The sequence below is a fragment of the Coffea eugenioides genome, chromosome 5, assembly GCF_003713205.1.
Source record: "Coffea eugenioides isolate CCC68of chromosome 5, Ceug_1.0, whole genome shotgun sequence".
NCBI lineage: Eukaryota > Viridiplantae > Streptophyta > Magnoliopsida > Gentianales > Rubiaceae > Coffea > Coffea eugenioides.
This window is the reverse complement of record NC_040039.1, coordinates 35,831,427-35,850,129: the sequence shown is the minus strand read 5'-3', so window position 1 is coordinate 35,850,129 and position 18,703 is coordinate 35,831,427. Positions and strand designations below refer to the sequence as shown.

The following is an 18,703-nucleotide window of genomic DNA, read 5'->3' as shown; positions in this document are numbered from 1 at the left end:
ATAGGCTGATTTTGCTAGCTAACAGCACACTACATGTTCAAAAAACATAGGATCAGGCATCATATATTTGTAAAGGGAAGATGCCCAACGCAGAAATAATAGAAGAGTAAAGCACAAATATAAATTTCAAGCCTGAATAATGGTAAGAAGGAACAGTACCTGAAACTCAGACCACTCAATTGGTTTCCTTTTCCTACCAAGAACAAGAGCTATTTGCAATCTTAGCACCGCTCCAGATGCAGCAGTATGTGCCTTTACAAGAACCTCCTTATATCTGGTCTGAAATGCAACTGGGAGAAAACGTCCAGTGCTTTTGTCACCAACCCTGTTTATCAAGAATATCCCCAATTATATGGTAAGCCACTAATGTCTTGTATAATTAGTGGTAGGAATTAAGTCTTCAGATTTAATTCTAGAGAGAGAGAGAGAGAGAGAGAGAGAGAGAGATTAAAGTATGTGAGTTTGATTGAAGCAATAATAATTTCTAGAAGATATTTTCATCTATCTCATGTGTCGGTTCATTTAAGGCTAGGAAACTGATTCGCAGCAGAAATTTATTCACATGTTCAGATGTAAAATAACTCACACAGTCAACTTACTAGAGTTATGTTTTCTTTCTTCTGTTTTCTATTTTAAATGCCATTTTTCCCACCCTGAACCTTGAGATACAACCAGAAAAGTATATCTGGAGAATTTTTTTTTTTTGGCATAATAAGATGAACAAGTAGCTCCTCCAGTTTGAAATGTTTGATACATATCTTTCCAATATCCAGCATCAGACATTGAATGATACTGTGTTACATATATGAAGTTGACTTTTGACCCAAAAAAAAAGCATCATACATTCTGGAAATGTTGTATGTAATGTATTGCTAAAAAAACACCAAGATTCACCTTTGCTGGTGAATCTCTGATGCCCAAACTCAGGCATAACCCCTGATGCCTTTTCTGATTTTCAAGCAAAAACTCTAAAACAAATTAAAATACAATTTCAAGAGGCCAAATTCAGTATGCCAAATTTATAAACCTATTTTTCAATCAAAGAAAACTATGGATGGCCACTAGCAATCAACATGTTCCTATAGGAGGGAAAAGACAGAGCAAGAACAGGAGAGACAGAAGGCGGAAAGGAAGGTAGGCAAGGAAAGCATCAAAAGGAACATATATCAGGCAATAAGAAAATGGAGTCTGGGATATGCCTTTGGTTTGGGCAGTATAAATAAAGATAACCCTAGTGGGGGAATCAAAATGTTAGTGCCCAGTTTATGAATAAATCCCATAGATTGGGCCAATGAAAGCCTTAGATCTATTTCTAGAAGCCTTGCAAACACCATCAATCATTATCAGTCTATCACTCTTTTTGCCCATGCCTTAGTTCCAGACCCCCTGACAAGCAACTAGTATGCAAAAGAAACACAAAAAGAAATCAAATAAATCAAGGACTCCATCAAAAGAGAACAAATATAATCGAGGGCACCAATAGGAAACCTCGGCCAAACTAGACTGGTTTCTAGTCAATTTCTTCGCTGGCTTTCACCAAGTTTCATAGACTTTTAGTCTTCTCTGAGTTTGCATTCGACCAGATCGAACAGCTGAAAATTCCTGGATGAACCAATTGAACCATTCAAAGGTTGAATATTTCCTAGGCAGATTTCCTGCAAAAAATACATAACTCAATTACCTAATTAAAAAATAAAACCCACCATTAAAGGAAAACCATGGCTGTAACATGCCAAATTTATCTTCTTTTTCTGCTGCATTAGGGAAGCTAAAGAACAAGTTTTACTTTAAAAATATGTCTGGTGACGTTAAAATCTTATTGAGGTTCAATTACTTACTGAAGGGATTATGAGCAAAAAATATTAGGGATTTTGGGCAGAAATTTTGGGCTTGCTATTACCACAATGAGCTTCTAGCTGTAACTCCTTCATTTTGCTCTACAATCACAGGTTTGCTATTATTGATATATGCATAAGAGACATGAAGCATTGGTATTCAGTTGAAAGTGATATTCTTAGAGGGGTTCAAATGCAACCAAATAGGGACTTAACTGAATGAATTATGGATGTTTTAGGGTTGAATTACGAAGTTCAGGAACTCTGGGGCTAAATTACAAAAAAGAAAATGGAATGACCGGAATTGTAAATTTAAGCAAACGATCGTCTTCCCCAAGCAGATTAGGCATCAATCTTCTATTTAGACCTTCACTCGGGCATTTTAACAAACAGTACATGGGCATAGAAGGATCCAGTAATTTTTGCTCAATTGGGACTGTAATTAGCCCCTCAAAATTTGTCAAAACACAAGAGATTTCAGTCCAAACAACATACAATAGCATACAATCTAAAATCGTTAGCAATCAACATGAAGTTGGCACTGAACAAACGCACGGCAAACATGCTTTGAGATTTTTCAATGTTCATACTAAAAATGGAAAACTAAAATTCAAAGAAGGCAGACGGCTTACAGCGTTTGCTTGGCGAAGTCTGCAGGCGATGGTGATGGTCGAAGGAAGGTGCGAATGATCAGGCGGCTGTAGCTGCCATGGTAGCCGCGCTGGAGCTGGGCGCCAGTGGTGGGTGGCAACATGAAATCGAGGAGCGACAGTGAGAGAGAAAGGCTGTGCGGGAAGGGGAGATGCGTCAGGCAGCTAGGCGGCGCACGAAATGGTGGAGGCGGCGGAAATTGGATGAGAGCAGAGTGACGGCAGCTATGGAGATTGCGCGCTGTGATGGCCGATGAGCGGCTGTTGCTCTGTATTTTCTTTGTGTCCCCTCTAGGCCAAGACCTTTCTCTGTTTCTGGTTTCACTTCCTCAATCACCAGCCCCCAAATGAAACTTTAGTCTTTTCCTTCGTTCCCCTGCCGACGTCCCCCTTTTCTTCCTCGACATAAATAGAGGGGGCAAAAGATTGGAAAAAAAAAAGGAGAGCTATGATAGCATCTAATAATCAAGAGCTGCTAAAAGATTTTGGGCAGAAATTTGCAAAAAAATATTGTAGAATATTAGGGATTTGGAAAAATTGGGGAAAATGTATAGGAGAGAGAAAAATGAACATTTCCAATGAAAACCTTGCCCTTTAATGCTGGACAACCATGGTGATGCTAGTGAGAAGCTAGAGAACGGATTTGTTGTGTGGGTGAAGGTATCAGGTGCCGTGCGGAAGCTCTGTTTTGTGCTCAGTGCAGAAGCTTGTTTGTTTCAGCTCGGTGAAAGTTTGTGTTGCTCAAGTGTTCCGTTGCTTTAACTCAGACCAAGTGTTCCGTTGCTTTTGTTTTCAGAATGTGTTCCGCTGCTTTGGTCTTTGCTTTGCTTTGGATATTGTTTTTGTTGCGCGGCACTTTCACTATGATTTGATCAAAATTTTGACTTCACTCATTTTCCCTCCATTTGATACCAAAAATCATGTTTTTTTTCTGGATTTGTAATATGGTTTGAACCATAGATTTTAATGCTATAGTATTATTCTTTATTTTTTAGCAAAAAATAAAAATTTTCATCAACATAGGTGGCAAAATTTGTTAATTCCATATAATTGAAAATGTACTTTTATAATTTGCTAATATTTTATACTAATTTCTTATAATTGCAGCACTAAAGAACATCATGTAATTGAAAATAATTAAACTCAAATTATATGGTCATAACATAGTTTCAATAAAAATAATCATTTTTCCAACATTTGAGACCAATCGTCATGCTTTTTTTTATTTTTAATTTGGTTTGAAGCATAGATTTTATTGCTATAGTATTATTCTTTATTTTTTAGTACAAAAACACAAATTTTCATCAATATAGGTGGCAAAATTTGTTAATTACATATAAGTGAAAATGTACTTTTATAATTTGCAAATATTTTAGCCCTGCAATTTTTTATAATTGCAGCACTAAAGTACATCATTAATTGAAAATAACGAAAGTCAAATTCAATGGTTATAACAGACTTTCATTAAAAATAATCAAATGCTATTAATAAGACATTATTGTTAAGTCAAAATCAAAGAAAATTTAGTGATGACATAATGTTATCACTAATTTATTCAAGATTATAATGACAAGAAAAGTCGTCACTAATTAAATTGCTAGTTTTTAATATTGTCAATTGCTAGTTTTTAATACTTTTGTGAAAATATTGATAATGGTTGAGAAAATTTTGTTACATTACTGCAAGTGATAAATGTACTTTTGTTCTTTTTCAAACATTTATTTTAATGTTTAATTTTGTTTAAAACTATTGTACTAGTATAGATTTGCAAGACAAAACTTAAGTTCTCAATAGTTAAAAAATTCATTACAGAGAAAACACAAAGTAGTAGTTGCAAAATGTGTATAAATTACAGATATTTTAATGTGTATAAATTACAGTTTATTTTAATGTTTAATTTTGTTTGAAACTATTTTACTAGTATAGATTTGCAAGACATAGATTTATGGGTAATTTCTTTTTTTTTTGCTTTCACATATTTAATTTATGTTAAATACAAAACCTACCAGTTTCCCTTTCATAAAAATATTAGTGCAACACTTTTTGAATTTTACTTACAAATATTTATGTATTTAACATAAATTAAATGATTCAGAATGAAATGCCCATAAAGAGTAGAATATTTGTTCATGTAATGGAGGAAACCCACAAAGAGTTAGTACTTTATGGGCCATTTCTTTTTTTAAAAAAATTTAATTTATGTTGAAAAGATAACCTGCCAGTTTTCGTTTTGTAAGAAATCAGTGTAACACTTTTTGAATTTTACTTACAAATATTTATAAATTTATCATAAATTATATGTTTGAGAGTAAAATGCCCATAAAAAGTTGGTACTTTGAATAGATAATGCTCATTTGCCCATAAACTACACTCCCTGAAGGCTATTTTGTTAATTACTTTGTAGTACTTTGTTATTCCTTTGCTAATACTACTTGGCATGTAGTACAAAGGATAAATCTGACATAAATTTCTTATTCCATTGATAAAAAGACCTGCCTGCCTTATAACTATTGTAATGAAAGATATATCTTTAGAGTTTATAACAAATTATTACTTAAGTTTGAGAAAATTATAAAATATTTATGCATAGTTTATCAAGATACCATTCGCAATTTCCTAAAAAAAAAATAGGGGCCAAATTGTAAAAGCTAGGGTGCCATAATAGAAATAATAAAATTGGTATATTACATATGGGGGTTAAATTGCAAAAGTTAGAGTGCCATAGTAGAATTAATGAAATTGGTGAATTACATATGGGGCTAAATTACAAAAGTTAGGGAGTAATAATAGAATTAAAGAAATCGGTGCACTACATATGAGGCTAAATTGTAAAAGTTAAGATATCACAATGGAATTAATGGAATTTTTTACAATATTTGGGGCTAAATCGCAAAAGTTAGGTGGCACAGTAGAATTAATGAAAGTGACTTAGAAATAAGTACTTTAAACAGTGACGATTAATTCTTGTCACTAAATCCAAATCGGTAGAGTGACAGTGACGATATTAGAAGTTGTCACTATATAGATCATTTTAGTGACAACTTTTTCAAGGTCGTCACTGAAGACTTAGTTGCTTTGAGCAATTATGACAACTTTCCTTGTCGTCACTAAACAACCACGTTTTGTGACGACTTTTGTCGTCACTAAAAAATGTTGTCACTAATGACCATATTTCTTGCAGTGTAGTTTGTGACGAAAATAACGGGTCGTCACTAAACATTTAGTTGCTTTGATGCAATTGTGACAACTTTAGGTGTCGCGACTAAAGAAGCTCCTTTTGTGACGACTTATTGTCATCACTACAAAATGTTGTCACTAATAACTTTTTTTTTTAGTGATCAGTGACGACAACAAAAAGTCGTCCGTAAATAGGCCAAGCAATAGTGATGATGTTCTTAATGTCGTCACTATTGTGTGTTCTAAACACTCCCGCGCTCTTGCTAAATCTTGGCGGGAATTTACTAGTGACGACTTAGAAAAGTCGTCACAAATGAGTTGGCTCCCATTAGAGGTTTGTGACGAGTTAGAAAGTCATCAATAAAGGATCCACTTTTGTGACAACTTTTTTTCGTCACAGAGAAAAGTTGTCACTGATGACCAATTTTCTTGTAGTGTCACTATTGTAGGGTTACACATTTGTGATTTTGATAGCTTGTTCCACGTAATTTCATATAATTTAATCAATATATAGCTAGTTTCATATCATGTTAATAGGTATGGGATAGTTATAGATACGGTTAATACATCAGCGATAGCATGTATCACATATATTTGAAAATTATGTCATAACTAACAAAAATAATGAATTCAATTAATCGGTTATTTTATTTGCATAAGTAGATAGGAATTCCATAACACTAAACATATTTGCTTGTCTATTTTTACTATTTGTATTGCATCTTGTTAGTGTAGATCTATTTGCTTTATTCGTAATAATCTAAATAATAGAGAAGCTCGAATAACACCGGTAGTTGACAATATTTCATGTGGGATCGACATCTAATATTCCCTGTATTCAATAAATGATTTGTATACTTACACAAAATGGGATCTTTAGACTTTTAAAATTTGGTGTGAAGTAAAAGCCTCGTCGAAGAACCAATTCACAGCAGAAGCTTTGCCGATGTTGTGGAGTAAATTGTTACAAAACATGTTTAGTTTTACTACTTCAACTATATATTCCAACTTGTTTTTGTCCAAAATATACAGCTCAAAGACTTGGGACCACGAATCATTGGTAGCATAATTTGTTACTTGAGGAGGAAACATTTGTTCTAGGCATTTGACTCCTGTTGAAGACTTCTACTATCCCGCACTATTTCAGATAATTCCCATCACAGTTTCTAGTTTAAGTTTATACCAAAGTATTATTTTAAACAATGACCCTATGATTCTTGCTCTGATACTATGATAAAGGAGACAACAATAGGGAAAATATAATTGACAGACTCAGTTAGGAAGCCATCTTTGCTACATATAAATGATAAAAGCCAACTTTGCTCAAGACATGTTGTCTATTTGAAAAAAAGAAAAAAGAAAAATTTCAAGTGCAACAACAACTTGCATTTTTCTTTCAAGCACATCCTTAAATCCTCAAGGTGCGAGAAGTCAATCACTGTGAAGAAGCTAATTTACAACACTAGTGGAGAAAGATACCTTCCTGGTAAATGAGTCATGCAACAAACACGACAACGTGGTGTTATTCCCAACCAGAGTTGGCCTATTTCTTCCTCTATCTGGGGTATGGTTCAGTAATTGTTGCCTCATTTACAGAGCTTGGAATTGAAATTCTTTCGGTATTAGATTGCTCAACTTCCACCTCTTCCACCATGCTTTCCGTTTCATGGCACCGGAAAACTGCTGGACGACGTGGAGTTGGTAGGGTAACAGAGCTATTATTGAGCATATTGACCACGGAAGCCACTGTAGGTCTTTTACTGACATATTCTTCAACACATAGTAAGCCTAATTGGATGCATTGAATGACTTCATTTTCGGCAAAAGAATCTCCAATACTTGAATCCAGAAAGGCTAAAGGTTCGCCACGTCTCCAATGCTTCCAAACCTTTTTGAAATAATTCAACTTATAAGGAGTTCAACATAAAAACTTCAATTTAATTTGCTCAACCATGCGTGTCACAAGCAATGCCACCTTTCCAATAGGCATCAGTAAATGCTCTACATTCAAAGTTTAACCACACAAAAGGTTTAAAATCGCAACCTTACTTTCCATCCTTTTATATGGTCTGTCAAATTAGTTAAAATGACTTGTAAAAAGAAAAGGAAGCAAAGGACGAATTTTGAACCACATAAAAACTATTCTTTACTAAAATTTTGAACCACTCTACTGTGTGTAACTACGAACAAAGCACGCATGATAAGGCCTAATGGCATCATGACGGTGTGTGAGGACTCGAAAATCTACTATTTTTAAAATCCCTAATTTTGGTTTAATTAATTATTTATTTGAATTTTTGCCACGAATAATATTTTCTAACCTTATTAGACCTAAGTACATGGTTTTATAGTTTCGTTATATTTTTAAAGCGTCTCATTTCAAGAATTTTTTTTCTTAAAAGCTTGATTAGTGAAAAGTGAAAATGTGTCTGAAAAACTTTAGCCAATTGGGAGTACAATAAGCTCAAAAATTTGAGACATATACAATGGTCCTAAAATAGGCAATTTTAGGTTTAAAAACTCAAGTGATAGTTAGTAGTACGATCGTTATAAGAATTTCTTGAAGGTTTCATTTTTTCGCGCCTAAATTGGAAATACGTGTTTTCACGTACGCGCTTAATTGAGGGATTTTGGACCATTATTTTGGGACAATTAAGAATGAATAATATTTATATGAATATAGGTGCCCTAGAGGTTTAGTGCACTAGTGCAACAAACTTAAGAGAAATCGAGCACAAAACGCGCGCGTAGGCGCACTATTTGCAATTGATTTTTTCCGCACTTAAACTATTAGACGATTAGCGTTCCTTATACGCCAAAGGGTCAGACCCATCAAGTCATTTCACCAAGCTCCATGGTCGGCTAGCAGCTGCAGAGAAACAACTGAAAACTTTTCCAACATTACCTCTACAAAACTCACTAAAATCACCACCAAACCTTCATAGATTCACACCAAACTTCACATACACTTAGCTCTTCACTTGGACAACACTTTGAGCTTCAAAAGGGAGGGGCTTTCACGGTTTCTTGGAGCTTCAAGGAGGGCCGAAATTCTGGTCTTAAGCACCAAGGAGGTATATAGTGATCTAACACTCTAAACTTAGTTTATAAGAGTAGGATTACACTTATGAGCTTGAATTTGCATATGGGTTGTGGTTATTGTTGGAAAAATTGGAAAAGTGGGCTCTATGAACTCCCACTCTTGAGTTGTTGCTGATTTTGTGCTTGATGATGTTTATAATGCTGGATTAGTGTTTAAATTAGTGGTTTGTTGATGGAAAATTGATGGAAACTCACGTTGGGTGCAAAGGCCAAATCTGACCATTTTGCCCCTGCTTTGTTCGGCCACTTTAATGCAGAAATTTGAGGATTTAATGGCTTGATTGTGTTTTTTACATGTTGTAGTAGTTGTGTAAAAATTTTCATTGAAAAATGTTGAGTTTTGGTTGGTCAAATGAATTTATTCCCAAAGCTAGTAATCTGGAAGCTGTTCACGTCATGGCCAGACCAGTATTCGTATTTCGTCCATAACTCCGTGTTCCGACGTTGAAATCAAGTGCGGCATTTGAAACTAGACATCCCCCTCTTTCCAACGGTATAAAATGCACGTTCTGGTTCCATGTGTGTGAACCGCACCACTCTTCTGAATTCAGCTGTTCTGTCTCTCTGTTCTGCTAGAATGAAATACAGAAGCTGTGACTTGAAACTCGATTTCGAGCTAGTTGTGTACCGAAATTCAAAATGATTGCTTCTGTGAAATTATAGCCCTATGAATCTATTTTCCAACACTACCAACCATTCCCAATTCTGAGCTAAATTGAGTGAGTTATGATCAAAATACGACGACTGCCTCGTTTTTGAAAACTCTTAGATTTGGACAGATTAGATGTGAGACTTGTTGTGATCTTACTAAATGAATTTCTTGGTGCTAAACACCTACTAGATGTACCATGTAGGCTCCTTAGACTTTTCTTGCACAAATGAACCATGTTTGGAGGTTTCCTTAGCAGAATGTTTGGAAACGGGGAGAAATAGAGCTAAAGGCAGTTTTGCCTTAGTAATTTCAAAACTTTGGTTGATTGATTAACCACCTTACCGAAGGTATTTTTCCACGAAATTTGATAGAGAAATACCCTTCATATAGGAGTACCATACTAAAAAATTTGGTACCAATCCAAGTCCGTTCCGACACTTAACTAAAGGTCCAAAGTCGGAAATCCAAATCTGGAAAATTGTTTAACAGTCTTGAATTTTTCCCAACTTTGAGCTACCATATCTTGGTGCTCGAAACTCCGATTCTCGATCCGCTTGTTCTGTCCTAAACCTTACTTGCACCTCTAATTGAGCTATAAACTTCAAGGGCTGGTTTGCAACGGGTGAATTCTACCGAATTTCCAAAGTTAGCGAAAAATCAACCCCGGCTCAATCCTGGGTGATCTGGAACAGCAACTTTAAACTCATTTTTGAATACCTTCCATTTAGATTCATGGAACAGTGTCTTCTAAGAACATTTAGTACTTTCAAAAATGATTCCAACGGTACCAAGTTTATAAATTTTTGACTAGTAGAAAAGAAGTTATGATTTTTCAAAGATTTTACCAAAAATCGAAAATTCTGGAATTTCAAAAGAAATCCGCGCGGGAAGCATTTTTCTAGAATCCGGCCAGTTTCTGGCCGGATAGGCGGCCGGATTGTAGTTGGGATTTGAAAAAAATGAGGATGGCTACTGCCTCCAATCCGGCCGGATTGTGACGTGGCCAGCCCACTTACGATTTCGATCGTTCGTTTTCCAATCATTTCGCTTGTACTCGTTTCCAACCAATGATTCTAAGGATAATAATCCAATTTTTCGCGAGTCTTGCACCTTTTTACGAATCCAACTTCAAAGACAAACTCAAACGAAATTTTCTAAAATATTTCCGAACCCTACTCATGTTCAATCTTTCTCGCCACTTGGGGACTTATAGAAATTGTCTACTATTCGATGTTCAGGCACGCACGAGGACCTCCAAGAGGACCCTACCGTGAAAGTTTGAACTCTCAATCCAACCTACTTGCTTGCATATCTTGATGAGTGTCAAGTGTATGACTACTTGAACTCTATAGACTTGATTCATGCTTGACTTACCTGATTACATGCTTAGCCTATTTGGTTTGGAAAAAAAAATATGGAGTTGAGTGTATACTTAATCACACTCGTTCTCATTTGAAACAAATGACTCATGTCTAACATGCTTTGCCTGGTTTACATGACCTGAAATACATGTTTAAACCTGTCAAATGCTTGAATACATGACATAGTATGCCATGACTGCATACGTCGTTGGAATGAATCTCCTCGACACTTACATGATACATGGGGGACGCCCAAACTCATAGGCCGACCTTGGAACTCGAGCCGGCATGGGATTGGTCGGGAACCTCGATGAGCCATGAGATTCACATGATAAGCTTGATCTATTGAGAGATCTCGCTTGGCATACTCATGAAGTATCGCCTTATAAATGTCGTGCGGGTCCGAAGCGGTGTATGGTGGACGGATGAGAAGTAAGTGGTGAACTACGGATATGATAATATCAACCCGGTTGACGGAGAGTCATCACGGGAAGATATACGAATGACATGGGCAAAATGTGGAACTTAGCTCCTGAAAGCTACCATATCCTTGAATTGTTTCTGGTTACATTTTTGTTGGCGTTATTAATTACTTGCAAGCTATTACTTGAATTGTTATTTGGACTTGTTACCTAAACTATGTGCCTGCATGTGTGTTCTTGGCCTCACGAGCGTTTTTGCTCACCCTGTAGATTTGTTTTCCTTAACAGGATTGAACTTGGCGAGGTATTGAAGAACTCTTCCTGATACGCTTTTGTTTAGGGTTTCTATTACTCTTGGCTATGTCATGACTTTTGGGTTGTATTTTCGAAATCTGAATATAACTTTTGGGGCATGATGTATATTTGGAATTTATGATGGTTGTTGAACACCCGATGTGCGGGTTGGATAAGGGATGACTTTTATTACACTTGAACGCTTTCGCATTTATTGTATCTAAGTTATTGACTCGTATTGTGTGGTCCGGTAATAAGGTTGAATGGAATTGCTTGAGTCCTGGCGAGAGTTAGGCAGGCGTCCCGTGGATACCCTTTGATTCACCTTAGGGAGAAGTGGGGGCGTCACACGGTGAAGATTCGCATTGGACATCTAAATATTTCCATTAGGGGTGCCAAGTTCAAATCCATGACTGCAATTGTGCAAAACCACAGAAAAATAATAAAAACAGTAGTAAAGGTTTTGCAATTCGCACTTACATAGCTTACGAGGTCTTCAGAATCTTCAGATTGTTGGAAACTACTATTTTTCTTGCCTGTAACCATTTCTAAAATAACAACCCCAAAACTGAATACATCTGACTTTATCGAAAACTGGCCCCGTCTCATATATTTAGGAGTCATGTAACCACTGCAAGCCACAATGATTGTTATAAACAGTACTAACATAAATGCAATGAGGCATTGAAATGGAAGTGTAGATAATTTTCTATAAAGATTCAAAGTCATAAAAAGATAGTATGGGCACAAAACTTACAATGTCCCAGCAATTCTATTTGTGTTTCCTTCAGATTGATCAACTCCACAAATCTTTGCCATGCCAAAATCTGCGATCTTTGGGCTCATATTTCCATCCAACAATATATTGCTTGCTTTGAGGTCACGATGAACAATTCTAAGACGAGAATCCTCGTGCAGATAAAGAAGTCCTTTTGCTATACCTCCTATGATATTGTAACGTCTTGACCAATTCAATGATCGCTTATTTTCTGGATCTACACAAATTTCAACACATTTGTGTTAGCATTGAGAATTACTACATCAATAGTTCCAGAAAGCGCAATCAAATAGGTAAATTACACTTTTGTTTCTTAAACTATGGACACGATCCTACTTTAGTTCTTAAAACTTCAATTTCGGGCAGTCAATCCTCGAAGTGTCCAATTGGTAATACTTTAGTATAATTATTTATGGAATTCTCAAAGTAAATGGAATATTTCGTCCTACTTTGATTAATACTTGCCTAATATTCCATTAGTTTTGATGATTGTATTAGCGATTGTACTAAAGTGTTACAAATCTGATATGTTAGGGATAAAGTTTCTAAAATTAAAGTTTAAAAACTAAAGTTAGAAAGCATCTATGGTTTAAGGATCAAACAAGTGGAATTCACCCCAATTAAACATTTGTCTACTAGCAATTTGTTATCTGTCATTTCCATAACATGGTCGAATCAAGTGAAATAGAACAAGATCACATGGAACAACAAAATTACCACAAGTATATCTAGTTTCAAACTCACCAAAGAGGAAGTAGTCAAGGCTTTTGTTGGGGACAAATTCATAGATGAGTATCCTTTCTTCCCCTTCCAAGCAAAATCCCAATAGTCGAACTAGATTCCTATGTTGAAGCTTTGCGACTACTAGAATTTCATTTTTAAATTCTTCTGCACCTTGCCCTGAGCTCCTTGATAGCCTCTTAACCGCTACTTCTTGTCCATTACCAAGTACACCCTGAGTGAACAGGCATATTAGAATTTGATTAAAAGGTTAAACGTGTAGATATTCAAAGTCACAAAAGCAAATTAAATATTTCATGCAGAGACCTTGTATACACGACCAAATCCACCTTCGCCAATTTTGTTATCCACAGAGAAGTTATTTGTGGCAATTTGAATTTCAGTTAAGCTATACTGTAAAGATTCGGCCATTGAGATTTCAGCAACTCCATCTGTTGCCCCTTTAGAACTTGATATGCCCGATCAACCTGCAAAACAAAAGACAAAGAAAGAGAAGTAAAGTAATTTTGGCTAGGTGAGACGCGGACTAGGTCGCTCTCTTAAGACGATTCACGCCCCTCTCGGGATTATGCCCGGTGTAGGAGGTTGATGACACGTCGCCTCTGGGATACAACAGCCCAGCCTATGCTGTTGCTTCTACTAAATCTACACAATTTAGAGAAACTAAAGCTCTTCTCAACACCTAACTAATGCCCAATAGAAGTGAGAGGAAGATAGTTTTTTGAGATAGCAAGGAAAGTGTCTAAAACTTGGTTGATAGTGGCCTCTATTTATAGGCTAGAATTTTAGGAGTATTAAAATACCACCATTAAATGGAATAAATGTGTCATATTTTTCAGTTACAAAATTTGAAAAGGTCTAAGCCATTGTATAATAGTCAAAATTTAATAAATCAATTCTTAAAACCTAATCATCACATAGGTTACAAAAACAAGACATAAATCTCATAAGTTACATTTTTAATGGTGATCTTGTAACTGAAAATTCATTTCAAAATTTGTAACTCATAAGTTACATTTTTAATGGTCATTTTGTAACTGAAAATTCATTTCAAAATTTGTAACTCATTGTATTTGAATTCAAAATAAGCATGTGAATGAATTCAAAATAATAATGATCTTTTTTATTAAAATATCCAACACCATCTACACCAGAAATAAGCAAATGCACTTGTTTTATTTGTTCATACACTTCTGAAGTGCCCGCAATATTAATCAATAAACTTTACCAGTTGGTATCAGGCCCATCGCAACATAACTCCTCCGCGATCTTCTTTTCAGGAAAACCATAGCAATGATTAATAGCACAATAGCAACCCCAATCAGTGAGATATCAATTAAAGCTGCTTGTGAGACGCTTCGCCCTTTGCCTGGATGAAAGGAAGCTTAATTTAGCTTCAAAAGTCAGCTTATAGGAGATCAAGTTTGATGAACTTCGGGTTAGTGTCACTCCGAGATATCCTATATATTACATAGAAGGAAAGCTATGCAAAAACACGTTATTCGAAAAAATACTCTTTCAAACATTCTTTTAAAAGTGTTTCACCACCTTTTTGTGACGGATATTTCATGTCGATGGTAAACAAAAAAAAAAAAAAGTTTTTAACAATCACGTTTCAATAATAACGTACTAACTGTCGAGGAGGTCAAATTCTAGTGGTTAATGATTTTTTTCTAATTCTAATGATTAAAGTTGAGATTTCAAGATTTATAGATCTTGCGTTTAGATCTCTCATTTTCTCTCCTTGCTTTGGTGCTTCTTAAATCCTACCTTTCTTTTACAAGAAAAAAATAGAGATTCAAAAAGATCCCCCTTCTTGACTTCCTTTCTATTTCTTAAATCCCACCTCTCTGTTGCATAAAAAATAAAAATGAAAACCCTAACATACTAACTATTTTTATTATGGTTTAATAAAATTAAACTCTCCTGCAGTTTCAAAAATTTAGAAACTTAGCTCTGTGTTTGGACCACTTGTAAATGAGGCTGTCAAGACCCAACCATTAGATATAATCAAATGACAAAAATGCCCTATTTTAAAAGATTGAAAATAGAAACCAGACGAATGGGACAGCAATTTTAGGCCCAAGAACTTCTAGTAAAATGAGCCGAAGATAATTAATTACTAAATTTAGAAAAGCAAGAAGTCAAATTACCAAAAAGGTGTTTTCTTCCAGAAAAAAAAAGTATCAAAATAGAACAAGATAAAGGGAAAAAGAGTAGAGAACAAATATTAAGATAATGAAAAGGAAGATGCACCATTACTAGAAGAAAGAAATATAAGATAACAAACCAACGGTGTGGAGAAAGTGAAATAAAACGACGAAAGATGAAAAAGAAGAAAGCGCCCTCTTCCTCTCAAACCTTATTTTTATTTTTTATTTAAACTCAAACAAGTAGACAGCAGAGCTCTTCGTTCACCATTGACTATATAAGAACTCCCATCGCTACTAGCACCCCTTGTTCCGACGTACTAACTCCATTTCAGGTCTATTACAACTGCCACCACGACCATCATTAGCACCACCTCATTTTAATGTATCTACTCCTATTCGATTCCCTTGAGATCTCGTATTACCAAGTCATTCTCGCCATTCTAACTTTTACCTTGCTTCGTACTCATACATACATGCCCTATGCATAAATACATGCATACATGAAGGAAATTAAAAAAAAATACAATCTAACGTTTTGTGATGAAATACAATCTAACATTTTGACAAAAAAAAATGAAGGAAATTAAACCAAGTTATCTTAGTATTGAGTTTTCTAATTCTTTTAGTTTCTTATTTTGGTGTCTTGTTTATTTAGTTTCCATATTAGTTTAGAAAATCTTAAGTCAATTCCAAATAAATTTCGGTTTGCAATTGTGTTTGTTTAACAAGTTTGGTAGTCTATAAATGCTACTAGTCTAGTACATTGTTATTAGAAGAGAGCTTTGAGTTGAGATGAATCTTAAGAGTGGCTTTGAAGGAAAATCTCATAGTTGATATTTATGAGTTGTCATAAATGAAAGGTTATGACTTGATATTGTTATTATTAGGTTTTGTGTTAATAAATTGTTAAGTATTTGTTTATTTATTCTTCTTTTTTTCCACATATTTTTATATGTGTTAAAGAATGAAACGCAATGTAGATTTTGAAAACTTAATGTACAGCATAGTTTGATAGTCTAAAATTGTGCGCTAAACGGCTAAAGCCCAGTCAATGTTCAGATGGGTCGTGTTAAGTAAAGTTTGCAACTTTCTGGAGATTGTACTCTAGAGGCCCTACGGTGACTAGTGAGGTAAATATTGCATCAGTTGAGTAATGTGATAAATTAATTGGTTAGATGGCAAGTCAAGTAGATGAGTTATTTGGTTAGTTTTTGCAGCTTGGACTCTAGAGGCCCTATGGTGACAAGTGAGGCAAATATTGTATCTATTGAGTAATGTGCTAAATTAATTAATCAGATGGCAAGTCAAGTAAATAAGTTAGTTAGCAAGTGACTCATCTAGAATCCTATTTATGTACTCCAGTGATTCTAGAATGATATACTTACCCAATAGCATCTATACCCCGTAACAATCAATCTGCACAATGACTACGTCCCTTGAGGTTTGAAAAAATGACTATCATCCTCTTTGATATGAAATTTGTATAACAAGCACTTCCTCACCATCAAAAATCTAGCATCCGTTTTCCTCCTGTCCATTAAGAATGTGTGTGGAAATATCAAATTGCCATTATCATTATTATATATACTGTCAGTGTATACAGTATCATTATTAAATATATAACACGTGCCATCCATCCAATTGTAATAATGTATACACTGGTAATATCTATAAGATTCACTCTTGTAGATATTGTAACATAGAATTTTCCCAGTTTTTATGTTTTATTCTTGCCCTTTGAGGAATTCTAACAAAAAGAGCTACTGCCAAGAAAAATCATAAAATTCATGGAACATCGATCTCTTCATCACCACCATTTCTTATCTCCACCGCCTCCAAATCCCCAAATCCAAAACCTACGTGTTGAATTCAAAGCCAACATTTGAATTCAAAGCCAACATTATTGACTATCTCAAGCCAACAATTGTTGATTTGTTTGGCAAAATTTTCTTATCCCACATCAGTGGTTTGGCTTTGAAGGGAGGTGATTGTTAGCTATAAATAAGCAATCCTTCTCCTCAATTCAATTGTACCAAAAACAAAAGAATTATCCAAAAAGGATTTTGTAATTCTTTTGTAATTATTTCTTCTCCTAAATTATAAGAGCAGGCTGCTTGAATGGTGTTCAGAGAGTAAGCAAAATTGGTCGAGCTCCATTATCAATTTTCGGGTGCGTTCTTTCCTTATCTCTTTTTATTTATTCCGCATTTGTTTAGTAGTTTCTTTTCTATTGTAGTATAGTATTCAATATATATTTGTCGGGTTTATTTGTAATGTTTTATACGATTCATTTGGGTGTATTTTATTATTCGTGTGTACGTATTATTTATGAATACACGGGTCTAGTTATGATAATATATCGTGTACGTAAATTCTGTCTAGAAGACTGGATTTTAAGTGGGACCACTTGTGACCTCTCCAGTTTTTTCTGGAAATTTACTTGGAATGGTAATTCTGTCTAAGAAGATTGTTTTAACGATCTTTCCTGGGAATTACTGAATCGGTTTAATCACTAGTTGAATCAGTTGAGTGGGAAATTACCCGGTTTCCCTAACAAGTGGTATCAAAGTCGAAGGTTCATCCTTTGGCCTGTTTGTAATTATTTATATTGAATACTATTATTTGAGTCTGTAATGGCATCAGACAATTCCACGTCAAGAATTATATCTGGGGCATCGGCTTCCTCGTCAACATGGTCGAGAATTCCAATGTCAAGTTTGAAGTTGGCGGTGGAGACATTTGACGGTACTGGCCATTTCAGCATGTGGCAAGGTGAGGTCATGGATTTCCTTTTTCAACAGGGTCTTGACATTGCCATTGAAGAAAAGAAACCAGATGACATAGAAGAGAAGGAGTGGAGTACCATAAATCGGTTGGCATGCGGAACTATTTGATTGTGTTTGTCCAGAGAGCAAAAATATGCTTTCAAGAACGAGACTTCTGCATGGAAATTGTGGAGGGCATTGGAGGAGAAATTTCTGAAGAAGAGTGGTCAGAATAAACTCCTAATGAAGAAAAGATTGTTCCGATTCGATTACCAACCAGGTACTACTATGAATGAACACATCACTATGTTTAATCAATTAGTAGCAGACCTGTTAAATTTAGATGTAAATTTTGAAGATGAAGATTTGGCTTTGATGTTGTTGTCATCCCTTCCTGATGAATTTGAACATTTGGAAACTACGTTACTTCATGGGAAGGAAAATATGCCTTTAGATGCTGTATGTTCTGCTTTGTATAGTCATGAATTGAGAAAGTAGGATAAAATGAAGAATAAAGTAGCTACAGCAGATGAAGTGTTAGTGGCAAAGAGGTCGTCAACAAAGCCAATCAAAGGGGAGAAGAGGAAGGTCCAAATCGAAAAGCAGAGTTGCCAAAGATGAGTGTGCTTTCTGTCGTGAGAAAGGGCATTGGAAGAAAGACTGTCCAAAGTTGAAGAAAAAAGGGAAAGCTCCATAAGACGTAAATGTTGCAGAATGCAAAAGTGATGCGGAATCAGATTTCTCTTTGGCGGTATCACCTGTAACATCCCATC

The 18,703-nt window shown here is 35.3% G+C and overlaps 1 protein-coding gene across 1 annotated transcript; it reads right to left on the bottom strand.

The window, feature by feature from the left end:
• Positions 1-7,217: 7,217 nt before the first annotated feature.
• LOC113771485 (cysteine-rich receptor-like protein kinase 10) lies at positions 7,218-15,524 on the bottom strand. The gene is made up of 7 exons (XM_027316061.1): positions 15,488-15,524; positions 14,241-14,381; positions 13,319-13,452; positions 13,016-13,226; positions 12,251-12,488; positions 11,974-12,124; positions 7,218-7,550 (listed from the first exon to the last, which is right to left on the bottom strand). The coding sequence occupies exons 1-7, from the start codon at positions 15,522-15,524 to the stop codon at positions 7,218-7,220; spliced, it is 1,245 nt and encodes a 414-aa protein (XP_027171862.1).
• Between the last annotated feature and the right edge of the window lie 3,179 nt (positions 15,525-18,703).